Source organism: Mycteria americana, chromosome 13 (genome assembly GCF_035582795.1).
Source record: "Mycteria americana isolate JAX WOST 10 ecotype Jacksonville Zoo and Gardens chromosome 13, USCA_MyAme_1.0, whole genome shotgun sequence".
NCBI classification, from domain to species: Eukaryota; Metazoa; Chordata; class Aves; order Ciconiiformes; family Ciconiidae; genus Mycteria; species Mycteria americana.
Window position 1 is genome coordinate 11,056,204 of NC_134377.1, and position 21,056 is coordinate 11,077,259.

The 21,056-nt window shown below is 47.5% G+C and overlaps 1 protein-coding gene across 3 annotated transcripts; it reads right to left on the bottom strand.

Annotated features, from left to right (window-relative positions):
- Positions 1 to 882: 882 nt before the first annotated feature.
- TMEM120B (transmembrane protein 120B) lies at positions 883 to 16,263 on the bottom strand. Of its 3 annotated transcripts, none has more exons than XM_075516095.1 (12): positions 16,110 to 16,263; positions 11,039 to 11,157; positions 9,940 to 10,056; positions 9,096 to 9,155; positions 8,407 to 8,502; positions 7,260 to 7,349; positions 5,038 to 5,103; positions 4,011 to 4,072; positions 3,621 to 3,713; positions 3,132 to 3,196; positions 2,878 to 2,950; positions 883 to 1,865 (listed from the first exon to the last, which is right to left on the bottom strand). In XM_075516095.1, exons 1-12 carry the CDS (start codon positions 16,176 to 16,178, stop codon positions 1,789 to 1,791), a joined length of 987 nt encoding a protein of 328 aa, XP_075372210.1. In that variant the 5' UTR covers positions 16,179 to 16,263; the 3' UTR covers positions 883 to 1,788. The 3 variants fall into 3 exon arrangements, with proteins under 3 accessions (XP_075372210.1, XP_075372208.1, XP_075372209.1); XM_075516093.1 differs by having other exon boundaries at positions 885 to 1,865; positions 2,882 to 2,950; XM_075516094.1 differs by lacking the exon at positions 883 to 1,865 and adding an exon at positions 1,919 to 2,263 and having other exon boundaries at positions 2,882 to 2,950.
- Between the last annotated feature and the right edge of the window lie 4,793 nt (positions 16,264 to 21,056).

Genomic DNA, 21,056 nt, shown 5'->3' on the forward strand with positions numbered 1-21,056 from the left:
CCACAAGATGACATTTGTCAGTAAAAGACACAGAACCACACATCACCTTACCCAGTATGAAACTGAAACATCAACGCGCAAGAAGTTACCACGTTTACCCTCAGCTCCACACCAGGAGTCTTTCTTGCTTTTTTAATCTGAGTTTCTCATGCTGCAGTACTCAAGTTACTCACCATGTGCGGAGCTCCCCACCCCTGGAGAACCAGGTCCACTGCTCAGATCCAGCAGGTTCCAGCATTGCTCTCAAAATAAGACAATTTACATTTCATAAATGGAGAGTTCAAAGGATAAAAAAACCAAACGCCACAGGCTCTGCAGAAGTCAAAAGTTAACGTACAAAGATACAGCCCAGCTAGCGTGAAAGTTGTTCAAAATATGCAAATTGCAATTTACTGTTCGTGCCCACAGGACAGTGACACTGTAAAGGTAATTTTGCTAGCCTCGCAGCAACAGAAGAACCGATGAAACCATCTCAAGTCTGTAGTGCATATATATTTCTTCATGAGCATGCTTACTGGGAGAAAGGCATAATTTGCAGATCACACTTTGCCAAAGCGTATGCCCAATTTGGGCTTTGTGCTAGCTCAAAGGAAGCCTTCCCCGTTGGGAAAGACACTGCCTAAAGTGGCTCATGATACCGCAGCTGGCCTTCGGAGGTACAGATGTTACAACACCCAAAACAAGCTTATTTGAATGAGGAAGTTTAAGTTCAAGCAGCACAAGGAGTTAAGCAGGATGGCAGTCAGTATTTGTCCTCTGCCATCCTCCTGAACTAGTGTTAACATTCTCATAACTATTGGTACAAGCGCAGCATCTAAAGAAAGTATTTAATATTTCTGCTGAGGCTGTCCTCCCCTTTCCAGAATGGATTTCTGCTGAGGCTGTCCTCCCCTTTCCAGAACAGCACTGGGAGCAAAAACCACTGAAAACAGAAACCCAAGTGCAACTGCACTTATTGCCACTGACCAAGGCTATCTTAAGGAAAAATGGTGTCTCGAAAAAGCAACCTGAAGAGCAGTGTATTTGTTATTAAAAAGGGGCTGAAGCAGCTGCATATTGAACAGTTTATTTTAGGTCTTTTCCAGGCCTGGACAGATGACCTGGCCTCCCTGGAAGAGGGCTAGCAGACTTCCCTGCCATTTAATAACTGGTTTTGCTTGCTTGTTTTTCTTTTCAAAAGAGAATTTCTCTTCTTTAAATAGCTTTTTAAAAGTGTATATAGCAGCAGTATGGTACAAAGATGGGCATTTTTTTTCCACAGTACACACAGGTTAGTATTGCCACTGAAAATATGCCTTAAACAAATGCCTTTAAAAAACAGCATTCGGTCTGTATTACTGATCAACCTGGAGTGTTCATAAACCTTTGCAAATCCAATACCCAGAATGTAAGTAATAAAACTGGAAAGTGTTAAATATCATTCCAGAACTGGAATTACAGTAGATCCCACATTCTCCCAATGCTGGCGCTTCACTGGGCAGGTGCATGCTGCTCTATATACAGAAAAAAACCCCAAAGCAAACACGTTTTGTATTAAATATACATAAATAGCAGGACTGCGGACTGGAGAGCCATGCTTGCATAATACTGAGTCTGTGCTGGCAGAGTCCATATCCTTCACCAAACACGGGGACGGACAAGTCTTTCCGAGCCTGTCCACGGCATAGCTAGGGTTTATAGCAGGATCCGTCCCAAAGCCAGCGCCTGCTGCAGGCGCAGGGACAGCAGCCAGCACGCCGGGGAGGGGGAGTTCACAGCTTCTTCATTTTATCTTTGTTTTTCTGGAGTTTAGTGTGCACCACTTTTAGAGTAGTGAGGAAGTTCCCTAGGAAGAGCAGCAGAAACGTCAACGCCAACACAAAAACCTGAGAGGGGAGAAGGAGAAAAAAAAAAAAATAAAAAAATGTGAGAGCCGAGGGTACTGCTTTGGCCACATTTAAGGGAGCTCTGATGGGGCTTGGTTGGCAAGTCCAGGGATCCATTAGCACACGAGGAGAGAAGATCGTAGCCAAATGTACACCCATGCATCCAGGTGTGTGGGTTAACAAGAAGTATATTTTTATCATGATCATTTAAGTAGCATTTACTGCTTTTTAACATTACAATAGGGATTATATTTGACATTGCTGGACTCTACCAGACAGTAAAATCAAATCATTAAGTCCAATCTAATGGATTAACGTTATGCTACAAGCTCTTTCATCCAACAGCAGTGGCACAGGCCTGGGGGAATGACACGTTTCTGTGGGAAGCTGTGTTCCTCCTGTTAAGCCAGTGAACAAAGTGAGCACACCAGCTACAGCAAGATCTGCCCAAAATAAAGACCATCAGATTATCTGCACCACTGCATGTGTGATGTGGTCCAATCTAGATCTACAGAAGCAGTTGTATAGCTGGAAAATGGATAGACATGTTTGATGGGTGACAGCAACTGAGAACATAAGTGGAAGGATTCCTAAAGTGGGGCAATAAAGCAGATAATATGTTTTTAAAGTGATTCACTGCCATCGTTTTTTTGTCGTATTTTTGTATGTGTAATCCATGGATCAGCCATAAACAACCACCAGCAACTCAGCAGCCATTGCTGTTAAATGTCCATATACATGAACAATATGGAGAGATATTTACCCACATGTATTTTCTTCCCCCTACCTCCCGGGCCTTTCAGTTCGTGTGGTCACCCGTAGGTGCAAGATTCCCTACAGTAACTCATACATTTATTTCGAGTTCTTTTGTGCCACAGGCTCTGTGCCATAGGCTCTGTGCCACAACATCCCAAGATATTCAGATGGGGTCAGATGCCTAAATATCTTTAAGGATGTGGTTAAACACCCCCTCCTCCCGCTGCTCCATGCTTTTTCTGAGCAGAATCAACACCCACCTGCCATTCTTTGCACTCCTTATGCCTCGACAATCCAAAAAGCGTGATTGCATTATATAGCTGCCAGAACTAAAAAGGAAAAAAAAAAAAGCAATTTCATTACTAGCAAAAAAATAAAACCCCCACACCTTAGAAACATTTGCCATGGGTATACGTGATCCAAAGCACCTTTTTACAGTGCTGCAACCACAGTGGCAGACCCTCCCAAGGCCCCACGCCACAGAGGGAGGAACGGGATTGCCTGACTTACGTGCCCGAAGAACAAGAAGGGAAGGAGAAACGTCAGCCCTCGCCACATCCAGGACTGAAATCCTTCTGGAAAAGGTTAACAGAAGAGGCAGAGAGTGAGCGCAGAAGAGCCAGGACCAGAGCTGCAGCCCTCCCCACCCAGACCACCCCATAAGGGCTATTCCCATCCTGCTCTGCAATAACCAACCAATTTAAAATATGTACTTGAAGGTGGGATAATGGGAGAAGGATGAAGATGGGGATGACCAAAACCTCCATCTTAACCCTCTCAAGAGCTGACAGAGATCAGAGCCCTCTGCTCCTGACCCACAGGACTGGAGAAGGGGGATAAAAGCCTCACTCCCTTTCCTGCCGCAGGACGCGGGCAGCAGGGCAGGGGGGTGGCAGCTCTGCAAAGCTCGCTCTCGGCAGGCCACGCAGCCCTCTCCCTATCACTGCATCTAAAACCTGTGCAAAAACTTTGCAAGCCAAGTATTGCAGAAAACCTCACCTACTGTAAGGTCCAAGTGGTTTCTCTCCCCCAAAGCACGGAGTCTATAAAGGCAGCCCCTTTGATAATAATACTGTAGGAACTGAACGCAACCTGGAGAAGGAGAGAGAAAACATCACCGCATTGGCTATTCAGAAGTATGATAAACATAACAAACTATTTTAATAATGTTTAGTCCAACAGCATTTAATTATTGTCTATATTTGTGCATTGTATATTTGCATGGTATGGTTTATATTTGTACATAATATAAACATTTATACATTAATATAAACCATGTTATGGTTTATATTAATACTCCAGTATTTACCAAGCAGATGTGTTTTCTTCTAAGCACGTAAGATACAAAACTATTTTATCCCGTGAATTAGCAAGGTAAGATATACTCACTCTGAAATATTGAAAATGCTAAAAATTGACTGCGAAACATTTGATACATGAGTCCATCCGGCCTGAAAGCAAAATACAAAGGAGATCTATTTATTTCATAAAAAGCACATGATGCAGTGCCCTTCCCCTCCACCGCCAAGCTGGATCCCATTAGCAAATGAAGCAAGCAGCTGGTACCCAGCCTGCTCCACCCGGTTGGGAGCCCAGAGGGTGCTACAGCCGCACATCACAACTCTGGCGTTATAGAAAATGCTCTAATTGATTAGGTTTCCCCTCTGAAATGTGTATGAATGCTGCCGCCTCTTATTCATTTGCTTATCACAGTTTTCTCTAGGCAGCAATCAAAGCCCTTCAGCAGTGTCTGCATCAAGAATCCAAGCGGTGGAGCAGGGGGTGGTTGTGCTCCTTATCCTGAGGGTAGTTCAGGATAGACAGAGGACAGGGGACCTTCTGCTCCAGCCACTATGTCATCCCCTGACAGATTCAGGAGCAGAAACATTTGTTGTTTTAAAACATTTTTTAATTATTAACTAATCAGTTCATGCCAAAGTTGACAAAGGTTGCACAGGGGCTGTACACGGGATGCATCGCTGCGTCGTTTGACCGACGTCACCACCCACTGGAAAGTAACTTGCATTTTTGGCTTTATACTCAGTTTGTAATCTGGGTTCAGTAAAGGCACCAAACAGATTCATTTTGTGGTGTCCTCCCTCTAAAGCAAAGCGCTGCTTGTTTGCTTAGTTACACAGAGACAGAAATCAGGAGACTTGCAGAGATTTTGCTACCATCAGCACAACTACAGCTTAGGTTTGGGTTTCTTTTTTTTAAATCAGCAATGTAAATACAAACTTGCAGTGATGTATTTATCACTGAAAACATCTGTAACGTCAGACAAATATTAAGTCTGACGCTTCGCCACATACCCATGCGGCCACAGCTTCATGGTCACACTGGATTTAAATGCTTAGATGATGCAAACACTTTGCAACAGGCTTGAAGCACCTCGAGCAGGCAAGAGCAGACTTACCATGTTAACATTACTCCAGACAGGAACGTGGAGACATAGTGATGAGACACCCACCAGCCTTTGATCCTGAACAGAAAAAACGCAGCAGTTTGATGAGAAACGTGGATTTTAGCATTATAAGTCTGGCTTTAAAGACAAAAAAAAAAAAAGATCCTGACTTGGGAGAGGAGCGGGGCTGGGAAGAAAAAAAGATGGCTCAACTCAAGCAAAAGGGGTGGTGTGGAGCACTGTCCTGACAATACGGCTTAGTTGGGTCACGAATCCACAACTGCTGGAGGGAGGCTCAGGACCAGGGCACATCTCGCGTGCTCCCACGAGCTCTCCAGCACAGCGAGAAGCAGCACTCCCTGCAGCATGAAGTACCACAGTGACTAATGGTGCACAAGTTTCAGCCCACACGCCTTTTTTTTTTTCCTGTGCCATGCAAATAAGTGACATTTCCAAGTCCTTCCTATGAGGTGGCTGTTTCTTTCAGACACAAATGCTGCAGAAAGCTCAGAAAATTACAGTAAAGCAAGCAAAGGCTGTAGCGAGGCAGAATCAAGAAGTGAAGAGCTGCGCCAGGGACAGCGCTGCTTTGGAAACTAAGCCAACATGATGGGTTAATTTGGGGCATTTCCAACCAAAGGTGTGCGACCTCTAACACAAGACAGCACCAAGCCACTGTGACCCACCTCTAGATGCAGCGAGCTCAAGCTCAGAGCTTTCTCTGCTGGCCTTGGGCATGCGACTTTACATCCCCATGCTTGTGTTTTTCCTCTTCGTCTCTGGCCCCACAGCGATCTACCCCTCTCTGGAAAGCACCCCAAAACAAGATATCCTGCCCGCAGCAGCCCTGAGGACAGCCATGCTTGGAGAAGAGACTGTTTCATCCCTGCTGCCCGAGGCCAACGCTGGGAACTGCGCCCTCAAGCAGCTCCCAGAAATCAGCACATTTTTAAGATTTTGCCCCCAGGCAAAGCAGGAGGGCCCTGATTTTCCCACTGCACACGCCATGCTGCTGTCTGCCTCCAGGCACAAAGCCCTCTTGCATCGGGAGCGGGGACCACAAGAATCCTGCTGGCAATGCGAGACAAGGCTCCCAGAAATGCTCCCTCCCGTCCCCATTCGGAGGAGCACGTGGAAGCAACTGGCTTCAGAGAGGGAAGAGACTGTCTGAAACTGCTCCCAGCTGATCATTAGGCATTGCCACTTAATTAGGACAACACTGACTCCTGCCACTAACGCAAATGCTGGTCTGCCCCTGTACAAGCACCACTACAAGGGAGCGTACAAGTTCTCTGTGCAGTATTCGGAGCAGGAATGAGTGCGTGAAGCTGGGCTAACGCGATGCTGGCTGCACGCAAGGTAGCAAATGAGACACATTAGAAGCCCAATTAATTAATGCAATGGGGAGCTGCAAATGTTGCAGCAGCAGCAGCCGCCGCCACTCACCCAGCTGCAAACTGACATGCAGACTCATGCCTGGGAAGAGACACGGTAATTGCTGCGGTTTCCCTGTGCCAGTCTATCTGGATGATGAAAACCAGGGACAGGCAATCATCAGGTTAATGCTAAAATCTAACACCAGACTCCAGGTTAAGTTACACAAGTGCAAACTCGAGCAACTTCTTGACCTAGACTTAACGGAGATGCTCCAGGAGCGATTCACCAACAGGACCTCACCACCCCGCCTTAGGATACTAAAGGTGCCATAAAGAAACGAGGGCTTGGAGTAAAGATCATCTTTCAGTTAACTTTTCCCACGATTTTACTTGTGTTTCCAGCCCTTCAATTATCTCCTAACCGCCAACTTCCCCTCGACGGGACTGTAATTTAGTCAAATGCTTCAGGAGACGCAGCAGTGACCTACAGGGCAACCGTACTAACCACAGGGCGTAGAGCCAGTACCTCGGGTTGGTCCTTTCACCAAAAAACACACACACACTTATACTCCAGACCACATCTACAACTAACCCGCAGCTACCAAGAACATCCAACACTTTGGAAAAAGAGCTTATGGACTTCTAGGAACTGCACCTTCTCCTCCCTCCCCAAATCTCAGGTGGCCACATCTGCCCTTGGAAGCCACCAGGGAGAGCGACAGAGACAACAGACCCTGCAGAGAGGCATCAGCATCTCAGATTTCCTGGGCTTCAGTGCAAAACTGAATCCCCTTTTGTTGCTTGATTGTCTTTTAAGGACATTCATGCTTTAAATAGTTTTTGCAGGTGGCACAGTACCTTGATCCATTGCTAATGAGAATGCTTTCCCGTATCGTCAGCGTGCAGTAATACCACACTAACAGAAAGTTAAACACTTCATCTGTCACCCTGTTAAATAGAAAACACACAGTAAAAAAACCCCCTGTTAATTATAAAGACACATTAAAAAAAAAAATCCCTATTTTTCCTCCCTCCCCTTGGGCGAATGAAAACCTGCCCAAGTGAGTCATGGACACGAAACCCCAGTCCCAAATATCTCTAATCCACATGCAGAGCCGCAAGCATTGGCAGCACCGCCAGGCTCGGAGTCCTTTCCTCCGGGAAGTGCCCCGTGATATAACACTGCAGATCTTGAGCCGATAAGCAGGTACGCAGAGATGACATTAATTCCTTCTGAAGGAGAGAAAGCACCATGGAAGCAGCGGATGATCCAATTTAGAGAGGCATTTCCAGGCTAATTCAGTGAGGAGATTCCATGAGATCTATATAAATCCAATCAACTAAAAGAGCAGAAGAGCGTTACACTCGGGGGCGGGGCGGGGGGGGGGCCTTCATTTTGCCTTTTGCAAACCCCTGAAGCCAAGGGGATTTGGGACAGCCTCTGTATATGGCAGCATCGTTCTTTGAGACGATCCTGCATTCACCGCAGACCCAGAGAAACGTCAGTGGAAGTGCCCAGATCCAACACCTTCTTGTTTTTTAAGCAAAACTGAAAAGTGGAAGCTTGTTGGTGCTCAGATACTTTATCATGACCTAGAGATAACATTTCAGGTCTGATCATTTCACGCAAATCCTCTCTTGTTGCATTTGCAACCCCAGAGCCGCAGCACGGTGCTGGTCCCTGCCTGGGACAACCCATGAGCAAAACCAACTGCTTGTTCCCAAGCACAGCCTGATGCCCGAAAAACAACAGGTCAGGAAACATGATGTTGGACCTCTCAGTTATAAGAGACTCCAAAAAAAGTTAAACAAGGAAAAGCAAGTAGCTACAATACAGGTCCTGCCAGTGTTGAAGAAGAGGTGCAGAAGCTGTCCTGTTGTCCAACTGCTCGAAGCTTAAATACTGCCAGAGCCCCATCTCACCATCCTTAACAGAAGATCAGTTAGTTCAAACCCAGCACGTTTTTATTCAAAATACTTTATTAGAAGTAAAAATGCAGCTTGCCTGTAGTGGAGAATAAACCTGCAGGTGACGGCCCCAAGTAACAAGATTATTGTCAGATAAAGTTTGAACTTCTCATACTCGTCCTTGTAGGCAAACCTGGAAGAGAACAACCACTGTTTATGGACACAAACGGGTGTTTACTGGAATGTGGCTTCACTTTTTTCAAACCAGATACAAATCCACATGCCAGGCCCAGAGAGAGAGAGGTTTTGTTTGAAACATTTAGAAAACCAGCAGACAGTGGTGAAAGGCAGCATTCTGCCCGCAGGGTCTGTCTAGGCTGCACAGCCATTACACTGCAAGACAACAGCTTAAGTCCATAACAGCTGGTTTCTGGGTTGGCATGATAAAATAAAAAAGGGGGGGGGGGGGGCAAAAAACCAAAACACACCTCCATTTTCTGGAGCACCGTATGCCTAGAAGTCGCAATACCATTTTTCATTGCAAAATAAACCCCTTACAATTAAGGCAACAGGCTGAGCTGGGCTTAAAAGCAAGTGATGGACAGAATCCATCAGAGCTACACGAAGCATTAGCTTGGCCCCATGTCATGGTCTGACTTGCCCACCCTCGACATTTCATCTTTTATCATACCTAAAAGAAACAGATTCCCGTCTCCAGACTTCAGTCCATATCCACAGCTGGCCCTAGAGAAACCCAGATTCACACATGCAGAAACGCTCACTTACTTTGCTTGGTTACTCAGGAGAGTTACATTCACATTTCCCAGCACCAGGTTTAAGTACAAGCTGGAAGACAAAAAACAAGAGCAGACCCAAGTAAGTCATTTTATTTGAACACTGCAGGATGACCCAGATCGGAGCTGAAGGGACCAGCGAATCTGCCAAAGCCACGTTTGCTGTAGGTTTTTAATTAAGGCAAACTGGAGAGATAGACTACAGAAGAGGATTTAAATGTGGAGAGATCGGTCAGCATTTCCAATAAGTTAGATAAAAGCTTTATTTCCTGGTCCCTTTTCTGTGCTACAGTCTAAGGGCGAGATATGTAGTGTACACTGTCCAAAACCAAAAATAACGGGGAGAAATTGGAAGAAAAGTTTCTGATAGAAAGTTCTGAGGGGCTGCAGCACCATGCAGCCCTTGACAACTGAAAGAAATCTGTCCTAGTAACCCCACCTGAAGCAAAGTATAAAATGTAAGTTGGTTGAAAACACTATTTAAAAAAAAAAAAAAAAAGAGAGAGAGAAAATTCTTGTGCTAATTTAGTCTTAAAAAAAGTTAGCCCAGGAAAACATCAGTGTGAGACAGTGAATTGCACGATCTCTCGCCAATGCAGGCTTACTTTTATTTTAACAAGAAAACCTGCACTGCCTACACGCAGTACATTTATATACACCTCCAGCTAATGAATTCTGTGTACAACTGACACAGCAGCTCAGCAAGAGATTTATGACTAATCCAGTTTTACATGTATTTCTTCAACACGCACATTATCCTTCGGGAACAACACCGCTGCGAACACTTAAAAAAATCAGCCTTCCCGGAGCGCACGCCTCCCCAGCAAAGCACGTACCCATTCTTCTTCGGCAAGTAGGCTTCCATGTCGAAGAAGGCATTCTGCCTCTCCTTGATCTGGGTGCTGATCTCCTGAATGAGAGCAAACTCTTCAGGACTTGCCCTGGGCTTGCACCTGCACGAACACAGAAACAAGATATTCCTGTTCATGTTTTTACCTCCTTTGTATTTAAAGGAAAATAACGTTGTCATAAAATCCATGCTGTTAAAAAGCTAACTGTGTGAGTTGATGCCATTGTGTGCTTTGCTCCTGTATTTCTGCAGCACTATTTGGCTTACCATGATTTTATTTCACTGTCTGGTTTATGCCGTTGTAGGTTATTTCAACCAGCTGGTTTATAAATCAGCTTCTCTTTTCATCTCGGCTCAGTGACAGGATCCCGTACTTCTTCCCTAGCAGAGCACTTAGGGAACATTGTGCATTTTTGCAGGAACTCCTTCCACTTCGGGAACTTTGTGCACGGTTTCAGGCACTGCCCTTTGCAGAGGCTGCAGCTCTTCAGGCATGAAATATTTCAGGATGTAACAAAACACACAGCTGATGATTTACTGACAAACTGCGGTTTTACCAATTAATGTAAAACAGAGAGCAGAGCACAGCTGCGTTAGCAACCCGTGCTGTTGGAGGTGGTGCTTTCAGACCTGCGCACAAGGAATTTAGCCCGTGGCTCCCAGGGATCAGCCAAGCAGCCAAAGACAGTTCTCTCCTGTAAATCCACCCAGGAGCAAGATATACCTTCAGGTTCAAGGACCAATGCTGCTCTTCCAGCACGGCTTACGGAGCAAAGCTTTGCTCACCTAGCAAAACGCACAGACCAAAAGCTGTATGGTCCTACAGCATATGGCACATACTGCAAGGATGCAAACCCACACAGGCTCCCTCAAAGATCTTCTTTATTTGCAGGACTCCGTCTCTCATAGGTTACGAACATTTTACCTGGCTGTGACAGATGGAGGTGACTCAAGAATAACATGGAGCAAAATTAGCACCATGACACAGATTGCGTATTAAAATGCTAAAAATCCAAACATTTCAGCCCTTTGGGAATGAGAAACATCCCATCGCTGCCTCCTCCACCCTCCAGGTCTCCCGTTACCGTTGCAGGCTGTGCTTCAGATCCCTTAGTGTCTTCTTCTGCCGGTGTATGGAGCTGCTGCAGGCTGTCTGCAAGCTGGTGACTTCTTCCAGTTTCTGCCTGTAAACTTTGTGTGTTTCCTGCAGGAGAAAAGGAGATGATTGGTCGGAAGAGCCCTTCTAGGTTACACACTGCATTTGGTCCTCACCTCTGAAGGAAGCAAGCAAAATCCTGGGTTTTTGGGAGTCAACAGGCACCCCTGCAAACAAGCAAGGAGGGGGCAATGCCGAACCACCGTGGATCCTGGAGTACTGTGTCCAGCTTTGGAGCCCTCAGCACAGGAAAGCGGGTCCAGAGGAGGGCCACAAAAATGATCAGAGGGATGGAACACCTCTCCTATGAAGAAAGGCTGAGAGAGTTGGGATTATTCAGCCTGGAGAAGAGAAGGCTCTGGGGAGACCTTATTGCAGCCTTTCAGTACTTAACGGAGGCTTATAAGAAGGATGGGGACAAACTTTTTAGCGGGGCCTGTTGCAATAGGACAAGGGGTAATGGTTTTAAACTAAAAGAGGGTAGATTTAGACTAGATATAAGGAAGAATTTTTTTACAATGAGGGTGGTGAAACACTGGAACAGGTTGCCCAGAGAGGTGGTAGATGCCCCATCCCTGGAAACGTTGAAGGTCAGGTTGGATGGGGCTCTGAGCAACCTGACCTAGTTGAAGATGTCCCTGCTCATTGCAGGGGAGTTGGACTAGGTGACCTGTAAAGGTCCCTTCCAACCCAAACCATTCTATGATTCTATCCAACACAGTTTAAATGGACACTAATGAAATTCCTGCAAAAGGAAGAGATCCTCTCTACACTCGTCTCATTTCCTCTTTCTAACAAGCTTTCCCACTCAGGAGCTCCTCGTTCCCGAGCTTTCCCACTCAGGAGCTCCTCGTTCCCATCCCACCCTGTAACAAGGCCCCTAATCCTCCATTTGATCCCAATCTGTCCCCATCAAATGGGTGGTTAAATCATAGAGCAGGAACTCTGATTTCACAGCCAGATTAAATCTGGGGAAAAAAGAAAAAAGATGAGGATCCGGGGGGGGGGGGGGGGGGGGGGGGGGGGGGGGCAACGGGGACAGACGGGACAGACACACAAAACCAGCCACAAATCCACGCCGGGGGTTTTAGACGCCTCCTGGCCACCACTGCCATCTCGACCCCATATATGTTCAAGCAACCTACTGCCCCATACTCTAGTTTAAGAGCTTAACCCATGCCCTCCCTGCAGCATTAGATGCTCCTTGAGAAGAACTTCTTTATCACAGCTCATTGACCCTCTGCAGCCCTGAATTAGTGTTTGACTGGCTGTAACGAGGACATGCTAACCAACTGCAAGCCCGCTGAGAGGTGCCTCTGCTTGGGAATAAACATGCTCTGCTTTTCTGCCCTTTGCAATGATTTTACCACCTTCCCAAGTGCACGGAGACCTCAGAAAGGGCTAACCAGACACCAAGCGATGCCCTCCGAGCAAATTTTAAGATCTATAATAACTTGGAAAACAAAGTTTGTAGAGTTAGTGCCAAGAGAAGGCGCAAGTTAAATGGTTATTTGCACGGCTGCTTTATCTACCCTTACCACCAGTTTTCCCAGAGCATAAACATGGTGGTAAATCCATACAAAACAAATCTTTGCTTTTCTCCTCATTAGGACCTGGCTGTTAGCTGTTCATTATTTACAGGAGCAATCCAAAACAAGCTCCAGTATCCAATTTAAAAACCTTTATAACCAAACTAACCATGTCCAGACACAGCAGCTCTCATTGTTTCAGGACTGGTTTGGCTTTTCTTAGCACGGGGAGGACTTCAGGGCTTGCTGGATTGCACAGTAACTCCTTCTGCTTCTCTAGATGTCACACAACAGCATCTTTTAAAAGGCTGGTTCAAAGGATGTAAGAAGCTCTTTGCCAAAAAAAAGTGTTCAAGTATTTATTGGAAACACAAACAGGCAAGTTGAGAGCTGATAAATTCTACTGCTAGCCAAAAACATCAGGATAATGATTTAAAAATGACACTGGTATTTAGAACATAACATTTGCAAAGTTATTTATTCATCAAGAGAGGTGATTGCTTACAAAGGGGATCCACCGGCAGCAAAGGGAGCTCAGCACTGCCTTTACATTAACACGTATAACCCACAGGCCAAATACCTGCCCGGAGGGTCGGGTTTGGCCACAGCTCGCTCTCTCCACATAAGAAACAACACATACCGAAAAACAAAGGACCCACGCACCAGGGAGAGGAGTATTTTTGCCCTGAGTTGAAGAGCTCCCAGCGGAGACGTCAGAGTTGTCTCTGAACCCGAGTTTACAAGATGTACAGTGCCAGGGCCGTGACTGCCCAGTTTGCAAATGGAAATCACTGCCCAATTTGCCCACAGACTAAGGGCAGGCAGCAGTCCAGCACGGCAGCCCTGCGCTGCAACCGCTTTACACTTTCTGTAAGTACCCCGAGGCCTATTTTCCGTTGGACTTGCAACAGCCCCACTTGTGGTCAGCACTTGTTCATTTGCAGGACTTAAACCACATTCATGGGGAGCCCTTGCAGGGCTTTTTCCTAATCAAAATCTGGTTTACATGTTCATATGCAAGGTTTAATTAAGAAGTTGTTGCAGGGCAACTTGCATTTTCCTATGGCATGGAAGACCACAGATGTGCCACGGCCAGGGGAGGGAAGGTAAGAATCTGTGGGGGTTCCTGCTCCAAAACTGCAATGCCCCACAGCTCTGAGCTCTCCATCTCAGGCTGCTGCTCCAGAGATGAGGCACCACCCTGGCAACCCCAATTACAAAAACCCACAGATATGCCTGATTAAAAGCACTTTGCAAACCTGGATGTCCCCCAGCCCCATCTCACGGCTGGTCCCTGCTGCCCCGAGGGGATGCTCAGTGCTGCTGCACAGCAGGATCAGCCCCTTTGAAGCCCCTCAAGTCAGAGCTCCCCAAACACAAGTGTAGCCCCAAGTGCCCCGTGCCAGCCACCCAGCACGTCAGGGCAGGAGCTACAACCAGAGTCCAAGGTCCTCCTCTGCAGGAGAAGGAAGACACAGCCCCTGACCCAGAACTTACAACACAATTGTAAAATATGAGACAGGGTAGGAGCGCATTGAAACAGAGATCATTTTCCTCCATGGGGCCAGCACTGCTCTCAACACACAAAAAATCTGCCCACCATCAATTTTTTTTCCCTGCTGGCATTGCACAAGAGACCCTTTTAGTGGATGTGACCAAAGTACCTTGGAAAACACCAACAGGGAGCTCCTTCCAAATGCAAGCAGCAGCTCCCACGTGGCCCCGGACCAGCATTTCCAGCCTGAGATGAGTCAGGCCAGCAAAAAAGGGCCCTGAAGGGGGGTGATGCAGGCGTGGACAAGGTCAGGCTGCTGCCGGGAAAACCACACTGCTCAAGAGCAAGAGATGCTGCAAGTGTGTCCAAAAAGCCATGTGCAAGCACAAGCATGAGAGTGGACACCGACGTCAAAGTACTTTCTTACTAAACAGTTGGGATTCTTACTCCACGCATCAAAGTTTGACTTGAATCCAGTGGGGGAGCACAGAACCTTCCTCCAAAGCACACTGAAGCACGACCAGCATCTCATGGAGCTGGAGCAGTCACATCCTCAGGACAGCGCCGTGTTCCCCTCTTCTGCAACGCCGCCTTCAGATATGAACTCTGCTTGCGAGCCCTGAAGCTCTCAGATAATGGATGTTATTCCAGCTTTTCACCTCTACAGTACTAACCACTGGGCAATGATACCTCATGCCACCAGCGGCTGCCACCCATCTAGAAGCATTTCTACTTTCCTTTTACGGCTGGGGAAACCAAGGAAGGGACAAGTCATTGACATTTTGCTGGGGTTTAGGTCAGACTTAAGCAGCACGGTCAGCAAGGCGGCTGGTTGGTGCACACAGCAAACAAGTGATCAACAAAACCACGCCAGCTGGTGTTCCCCCCCAACACCCAACCACCACCTTTCCTTCTGTTAACAAGCCTACAACCTGAACTGACTTTTAATTAAGACAACGAGCTAAATCTGGAAATCACACTTTTTTTTTTGCAGTGCACGTTCTGTTTAACAGCCTAAAAGAGGCTAACAGCCACGCAGAGCGAGAACAGCCGGTCGTGTTTTAAAACTGGCTGAAAGATTTAAAGCACGTGCATAGGCGCAGCATTGACGACATACCGGGAAGGGAAGGTTTCTGGAGGTAAAAGCATTTTGCAGAAACAGCTCTCAGTCCCTGCTCCAAGGTCTTTCTGTCCCTCAGCGTGCCTTTGCAAGATGGAAAAGCAGCACTTGACCCCCTTGTATCCCACCAGAGGAAATTAAGCTCCCGCCAGGTGATGCTCGCAGTACAGGCATTACCTGCGTCGCTGCTCGTGCCGTGCTACGGGCGCGCAAAAACACCGGGTCCCCCTTCCCCACCCTTGCTCTAGCAATGGGAACCACAGCACCGCGTCCCCTCGGGCACCTCATCAGGTGTACCCGGGGCACGGCCATAGTTTGGTCTGGGATATCCCGTGTGCACGTAGCACCTGCCTGGAGGTACCGGGGCACAGCGGTATTTCTGGGGTGCTGTGTAAGGATGCGCATCCGTGCAGAGCCGTGCTTCGTGCATGCACCCCGGGCCTGCGGCGAAGGCGTCGTGCACGCGTGGCCTTGCCGGGCGCAGCCCACCCGGGGGCCTCTCCTGGGCGCAGCGAGGAGGGGGTGAGCCTTTCCGCACACCTGGAAGCCCCTAGCTGAGGCTGCCCCAAGGCGGGGGCCTCCCGGGGAAGGGATCAGCGGCGGGGACCCCCGGGGGTGCGCACCCCGCGCTGCCGGCCCCGCTCCCGCAGGGCCCCCTCACAGCCTGCGGCAGCCGCGCAGGGAGAGGGAGCCCTGCGGGCGAGCCCGGCGCCGCCCCCCGCCCCGTGCAGCGCCGCGCAAAGCGATGCAAAGCAAAGCCGGGGAAGGCAGCGCGGGGCAGGGCGAGAGAAGGAGCGGACGCGAAGCCGGGCAGCACCGCACCGGCGCGGAGCCCCGCCGCCGCCCCCCGCCTCACCTGGAGCTGCCGGAACTCCTCCTCCAGCTCCCGCCACTCGCCCCGGCACCGCTCCAGCTGCACCCTCATGGCGCGGTGCAGCGCACCCGGCGGCGCGAGCTCTGCCGGCGGCGGCGCGAGCCCGCACCCGGGCCCGGGGGCCACGTGCGCCCCTGACGTCATCGCGCGAGGCTGGGCGCGGCGCCGTAGCGGCGCGCGCCACACGCCGCCCCGCCCCGTCCCCCGCCCGCCTGAGGCGAGGCCGCTCTTCAGCCGGCGCCGCCCGCCCGGCCCCGGTCACCGCGGGGGTCCGCCGCGCCTCTCCCGGGTCCCTTCGTGCTGTGGCAGAGCCTGAAGCGCTCCGTGGGGCTGGGGGTGGGTTTAACACTCCGTGCGGCGCTGGCGGAGCCGCCGTCCCGCGGGGACAGTCCCCGCAGAGGGACCTGCTCCCTGAGGTGACACACACCTGGGCTGAGGCGGCCCAGCCAAGCATCTGCCTGCGGCCAGCGCACAGCGGGTCGTTAATATCAGAAAGAGAAAGTGACGAGACGATTCCTGATCTTTTTTATTATTACAATAATAACCTGCTTGGCGGCAGGACTGGCAAACCGGGAGTGGGGCCTGGTGGCCTCTGGGCTGTACAAGCGCGATAGCACACGGAGCTCGCGGTGAGAGTAATGCGCAGCGCACAGGGCAGGGTGGGATGTATAGGAGGCGCAAAGGCTGTGAACGTCACGTTGGTACCGCGCTGCTTGGAGGGTGGGTGTTGCAAAAGGGTGGAAACAGGCAAAGTGAAAGAAAAAAGGAAGGGAAAGGAAGCAATTTAAAAAAAAAGGTACAAAGGGGAGGGGAGGTGCGAAGCCAAAGTAAAAACTTTAGTGCAATGCTGTCTTTTGACAAAGAGTATCTGTAGGATCCCATTCCCTTGGATTTGGCACAAACAACCAAAAACATTTGGTGTAGAGACCCTCCTCAGTGTGCTTGCTGTCCCCGATCCTTTTCTAGCTATGTATGAGTGCTGTCTGCCCATTTTATTCTTTTCATACATGTATGGGTGGACACCTCAAATGCAGCCAATGACCTGCTGCCTGCCTCTGCGCTCGGTTTCCAAAGAAACCTGCACAGAACTTGCGGTGGTTGGGGATTTCTGCTGATTTAACAGCCACCAACCACAGGGGCATTGCATTGTCCCTTCAGCTCCTCCAGCAAGGTCTGCAATTGTCCAGAGTGTTGTGGCAGGCCTTGATGATCTTGAAGTAGAATAATAAACTAATAAACGTAGTATAAATGTCACAGGAGTTTGTTATGTCTATATTAAATTTTCCCTGCATTCTAGCATTTGTCCACAATCCTATGTAATGGGACCTTATGTTACAGGAAGCCTGCAGAATTTTGGATTACAGAGAAAGAATTGCATCCTGGACCACAGCTTTAATTCTGCGCTGGACACGTGCTGAAGCTTTCCAGTTCACCACAAGGTTGGAGAACTCCCTACAAGCAAATGACTTGCCCTTCTCACTAGAAAATAAGCCCTCCACATTTGCAGTTACTCTGTCCTCTCAGCTCAGTATCACAGAGCCACTCCTTACCCCTTCCTGCTCCAGGGAGGCCGGGGCACTGACACCCTCCTGCAGACCTGGGTGAATCCAGACGTGCCAGCGTGCTTGGTGGGTCGTGAGGTGAGAGGTGAGGTTGGCAGAGGTCGGTCGATCCAAAAAGTGGGGGTACTGTTGCTGTCGGTTGCAGGTTTGAGCCTCGTGTGTGTTTTGCACATGGCCAGAGCAAAGAGCCCAGTCTGCACTGCTAGCGGGAATGATCAGTTTAAGAACAGGAGGTTCTGTGGATGTCCCTTTATTTCCTTTAAGTAAAAACATTTAAGTAAAAACACTTCAACATTTGTAGGACTGCTTGTGTCAATCCTAACATTCAATAGGAGGTACTTACAGAATACATCACAAATTTTAAATAACCCTTAAAACTATTCATTTCACGCCTGAGATACAAGCCTCAAAAGAACAGAAGAAAGCTCTTAATATCACTCGTGGATATTTGCCCTGGGCCATAATTCTGCAGCCTGATGACATGTTCATTAGGGCTGTGGTCTGTGTTTCTGTGGGCGCTGTGCGTACAAACGCAGGAAATGTTGTGCATTTCCCACTCAGAGCCATGCCAGCCCCAGAGCAATCTTGGAACAGCCTCCCACTGAGGGATCACCAGACCTTTATTCAAAGCTTTCCTACCTCTTCCCTACACCTCTTGACAAGGAACAATTCTTATGCATATTGAGGCTGTGTATAATTATAACCTCAAAAGATTTCTTTCAAGGTCTTTTAACTAAGACATGCTAATTATTAATATTAATTCAAGAGATCTGTATTTTCTTTAAAACAGAAAACACAAAATAATTTCATTACACACAAATAATGTGAGTGTAGCACGGCTGGCTGTACAGCTGGTTCAAACAGTATTTAATGTTGTGCCGTTACAAAAGATTTCAGAATTACCTGTAATCTCTTTCCACCTCCTGGGAGATTATGGCTGTTTGTATAATCTCATTATTTTAATCACATCTTTGTGAATAAAACCAAAGCAAGGTAAGATAACAGTGATTTTCTTTAACTAGAACTAGACAATTTGTTTATTATAGTATATATAATTTTACATGCTAAGAATGGAAACTGCAGATTTTAATTAGATCTGTCAGTTTTAAAAGGACTCTAATGTCTGACTTAGGAGCCATAAAATAAAAAATCACATAATATATATCACAGTCTATTGTCCTGAGTGACTTAAGTTTCCATATCCACATTCTCGGCATTTGTTTTATGTAACTATCAACTTCTCTTTCAGTTTTCAGGCTTTTTGCAATTTTTATTTCTACAACTAAAACGTGCTCCAAAACTAGATTTCCTGAAGGAAGGGACTCAAAAATCTTGATAAACGTTCATCCATTTAACTTTGTACTGAGTTTTCAAATTGGCAGTCTCCTTAATACGGATCCTGCAAAAAATAAGAGGGTGTGCACTAATCCAGAAAGCCTTCCCAGCAATACCTATGGAAAACTGTAGATTTAAGTCAGATCTTCAAGCTCCCAAGGCCAGGGACACGGGGAAGGGACGGCTGGAGGGCAGCAGGGGTTGTGTCTGGTAAGGCTGTGCTGGCTGATGTCCCTCTCTGCCTCCAGGAGCAACTCCTACAGAAAAGACATTTAAAAAAATCCAGTCTTTGTGCATTACATTTCCTGTCTGGATTAAATGTTTATCTTGGGGGAAAAATATAGTTAAAATTCCCTCATTATGAAAAGATATATGGGAGTAATATAGTTTGAGGTTTCATTTTTTTCTATCTGATTAAAATGTACCTCTAAATAACTGCACCCATTGCACCCAGTGGACAATCAAAGACCTTACTGGACTATTATAGGAGTGCAAATTCTTTCAGCAGCTGGATTAAGGATTTAGAGAGGGAATTTAAGAGCCCAGAAGAGCCCTGGCAGCTTCCCACCCCTTGGCCCCGGATGGCGAGAGGGGCTCTGTGCAGCCAGCGCTCCTGGCTTCCCGCACCTCGCCTGTCCTGCCCTGCGCTAGGAGCAGGTTCTGCAGCTCAGCTGGAGCACGGGGTAAATTCTTCCAAGCACATAGCCCAGGATGGGGCTCTCACAGCCCTGCATTGTTTTCTGGAGCCTGGTTTATCTCAGGAGAGCCTCCATTCTTTCTGCATATCTTTCCTCACAGCCTGCTAAACAAACCACATATGTTCTTCGGTCAACAGCTAATTAACCTGGTGATGTACAATTTTCATATTTGATTTCAAGGATGCCTCCCTACCCGCCATAGCAAACAAAGCCTGGGCAGTTGCTCTGTCTGGCTATGTCCCCATCCCTCCCTCTGCTCCCACAGCTTAGATGATATTTTGATTCAGTTTATCATTTTACAGAGGCAAGAAATGCTGCTGTGCAGGTTTAAACAGCCTGAGAGGCTTCTTATAAGAGGGTTTGTGGATTCCTTGAAGTACGTACCTTAAACACAACTTACCCAAAAAGTTAAAATGTACAGAAAGACACCAGTGCCTTCATGCAACAGCACCGCACTGTCTTACCCACATTGCATGGGCTCTTCCTTCTTCACCTGCTTTTGGGCATGAAGTTGGTCCATTGGTCTTCTCCGTTGTGCCCCCAAGCAGAAGCCTGGCCTGGAGGAGGCTTGTGAGGGCTCCTTCCCTGGTTCCCAGCATCACTGTATCACTCTGGATTTCTGGAGCACACAGCTGCTCTAGATTTAAGGCTATAAAAGCGTGTCTTTCATTTGTGTCAGCACAGGACAAATGGTGCCTTTCCTCTGAATTTGAATATTTTAAGAACTTTTTTTTTAGGTGTCTTGCAGATCTAACCTTCCAGCTTCTGAATGGCTAGCTTTTGCTGCCAGCAAAAGCAGCAAAGATTTGCACAGCAAATCTACAAATAGCAAATCTCTGTTTTGCCTTCACCGTAATTAATCCCCAACTTGTCAACCATTCACTACCAGGAAACCTGTCAAAGAAATTGAGTTAATAAATCAAAGTTAAGGATCACAGTGAAATTGTGACTGACTGTTCTTTTGGTGTTAAATTTTGTTCACGTACACGTAGTTGTACATGTGCAGTCACATATACAACTGAGCTCCTTTCCTTCGCCCTCCAGACTATTCTGAATGCAGATTCCATTCATTCTTTTCTCTTATCATAATTGAGGCTGTTCCTTTAGATGCTTTTTACCCCTGTCCTAGATACACCGATTCTTTCCAGCACAGTGCAAACTGGAAAGGACAAAATACCAGTATGGGTAAGTCCCTATTCTAACATCAGGTGACAATAAGCCACGATAAATAAAACACTTTGGCACATGTTTCACCTGGAAGTTGGTACTGCTGATTCATCTTGTAAACTGGATTAATTCCTCACTTAAGGACTTGAAGTGAGGCATTAGCTCGA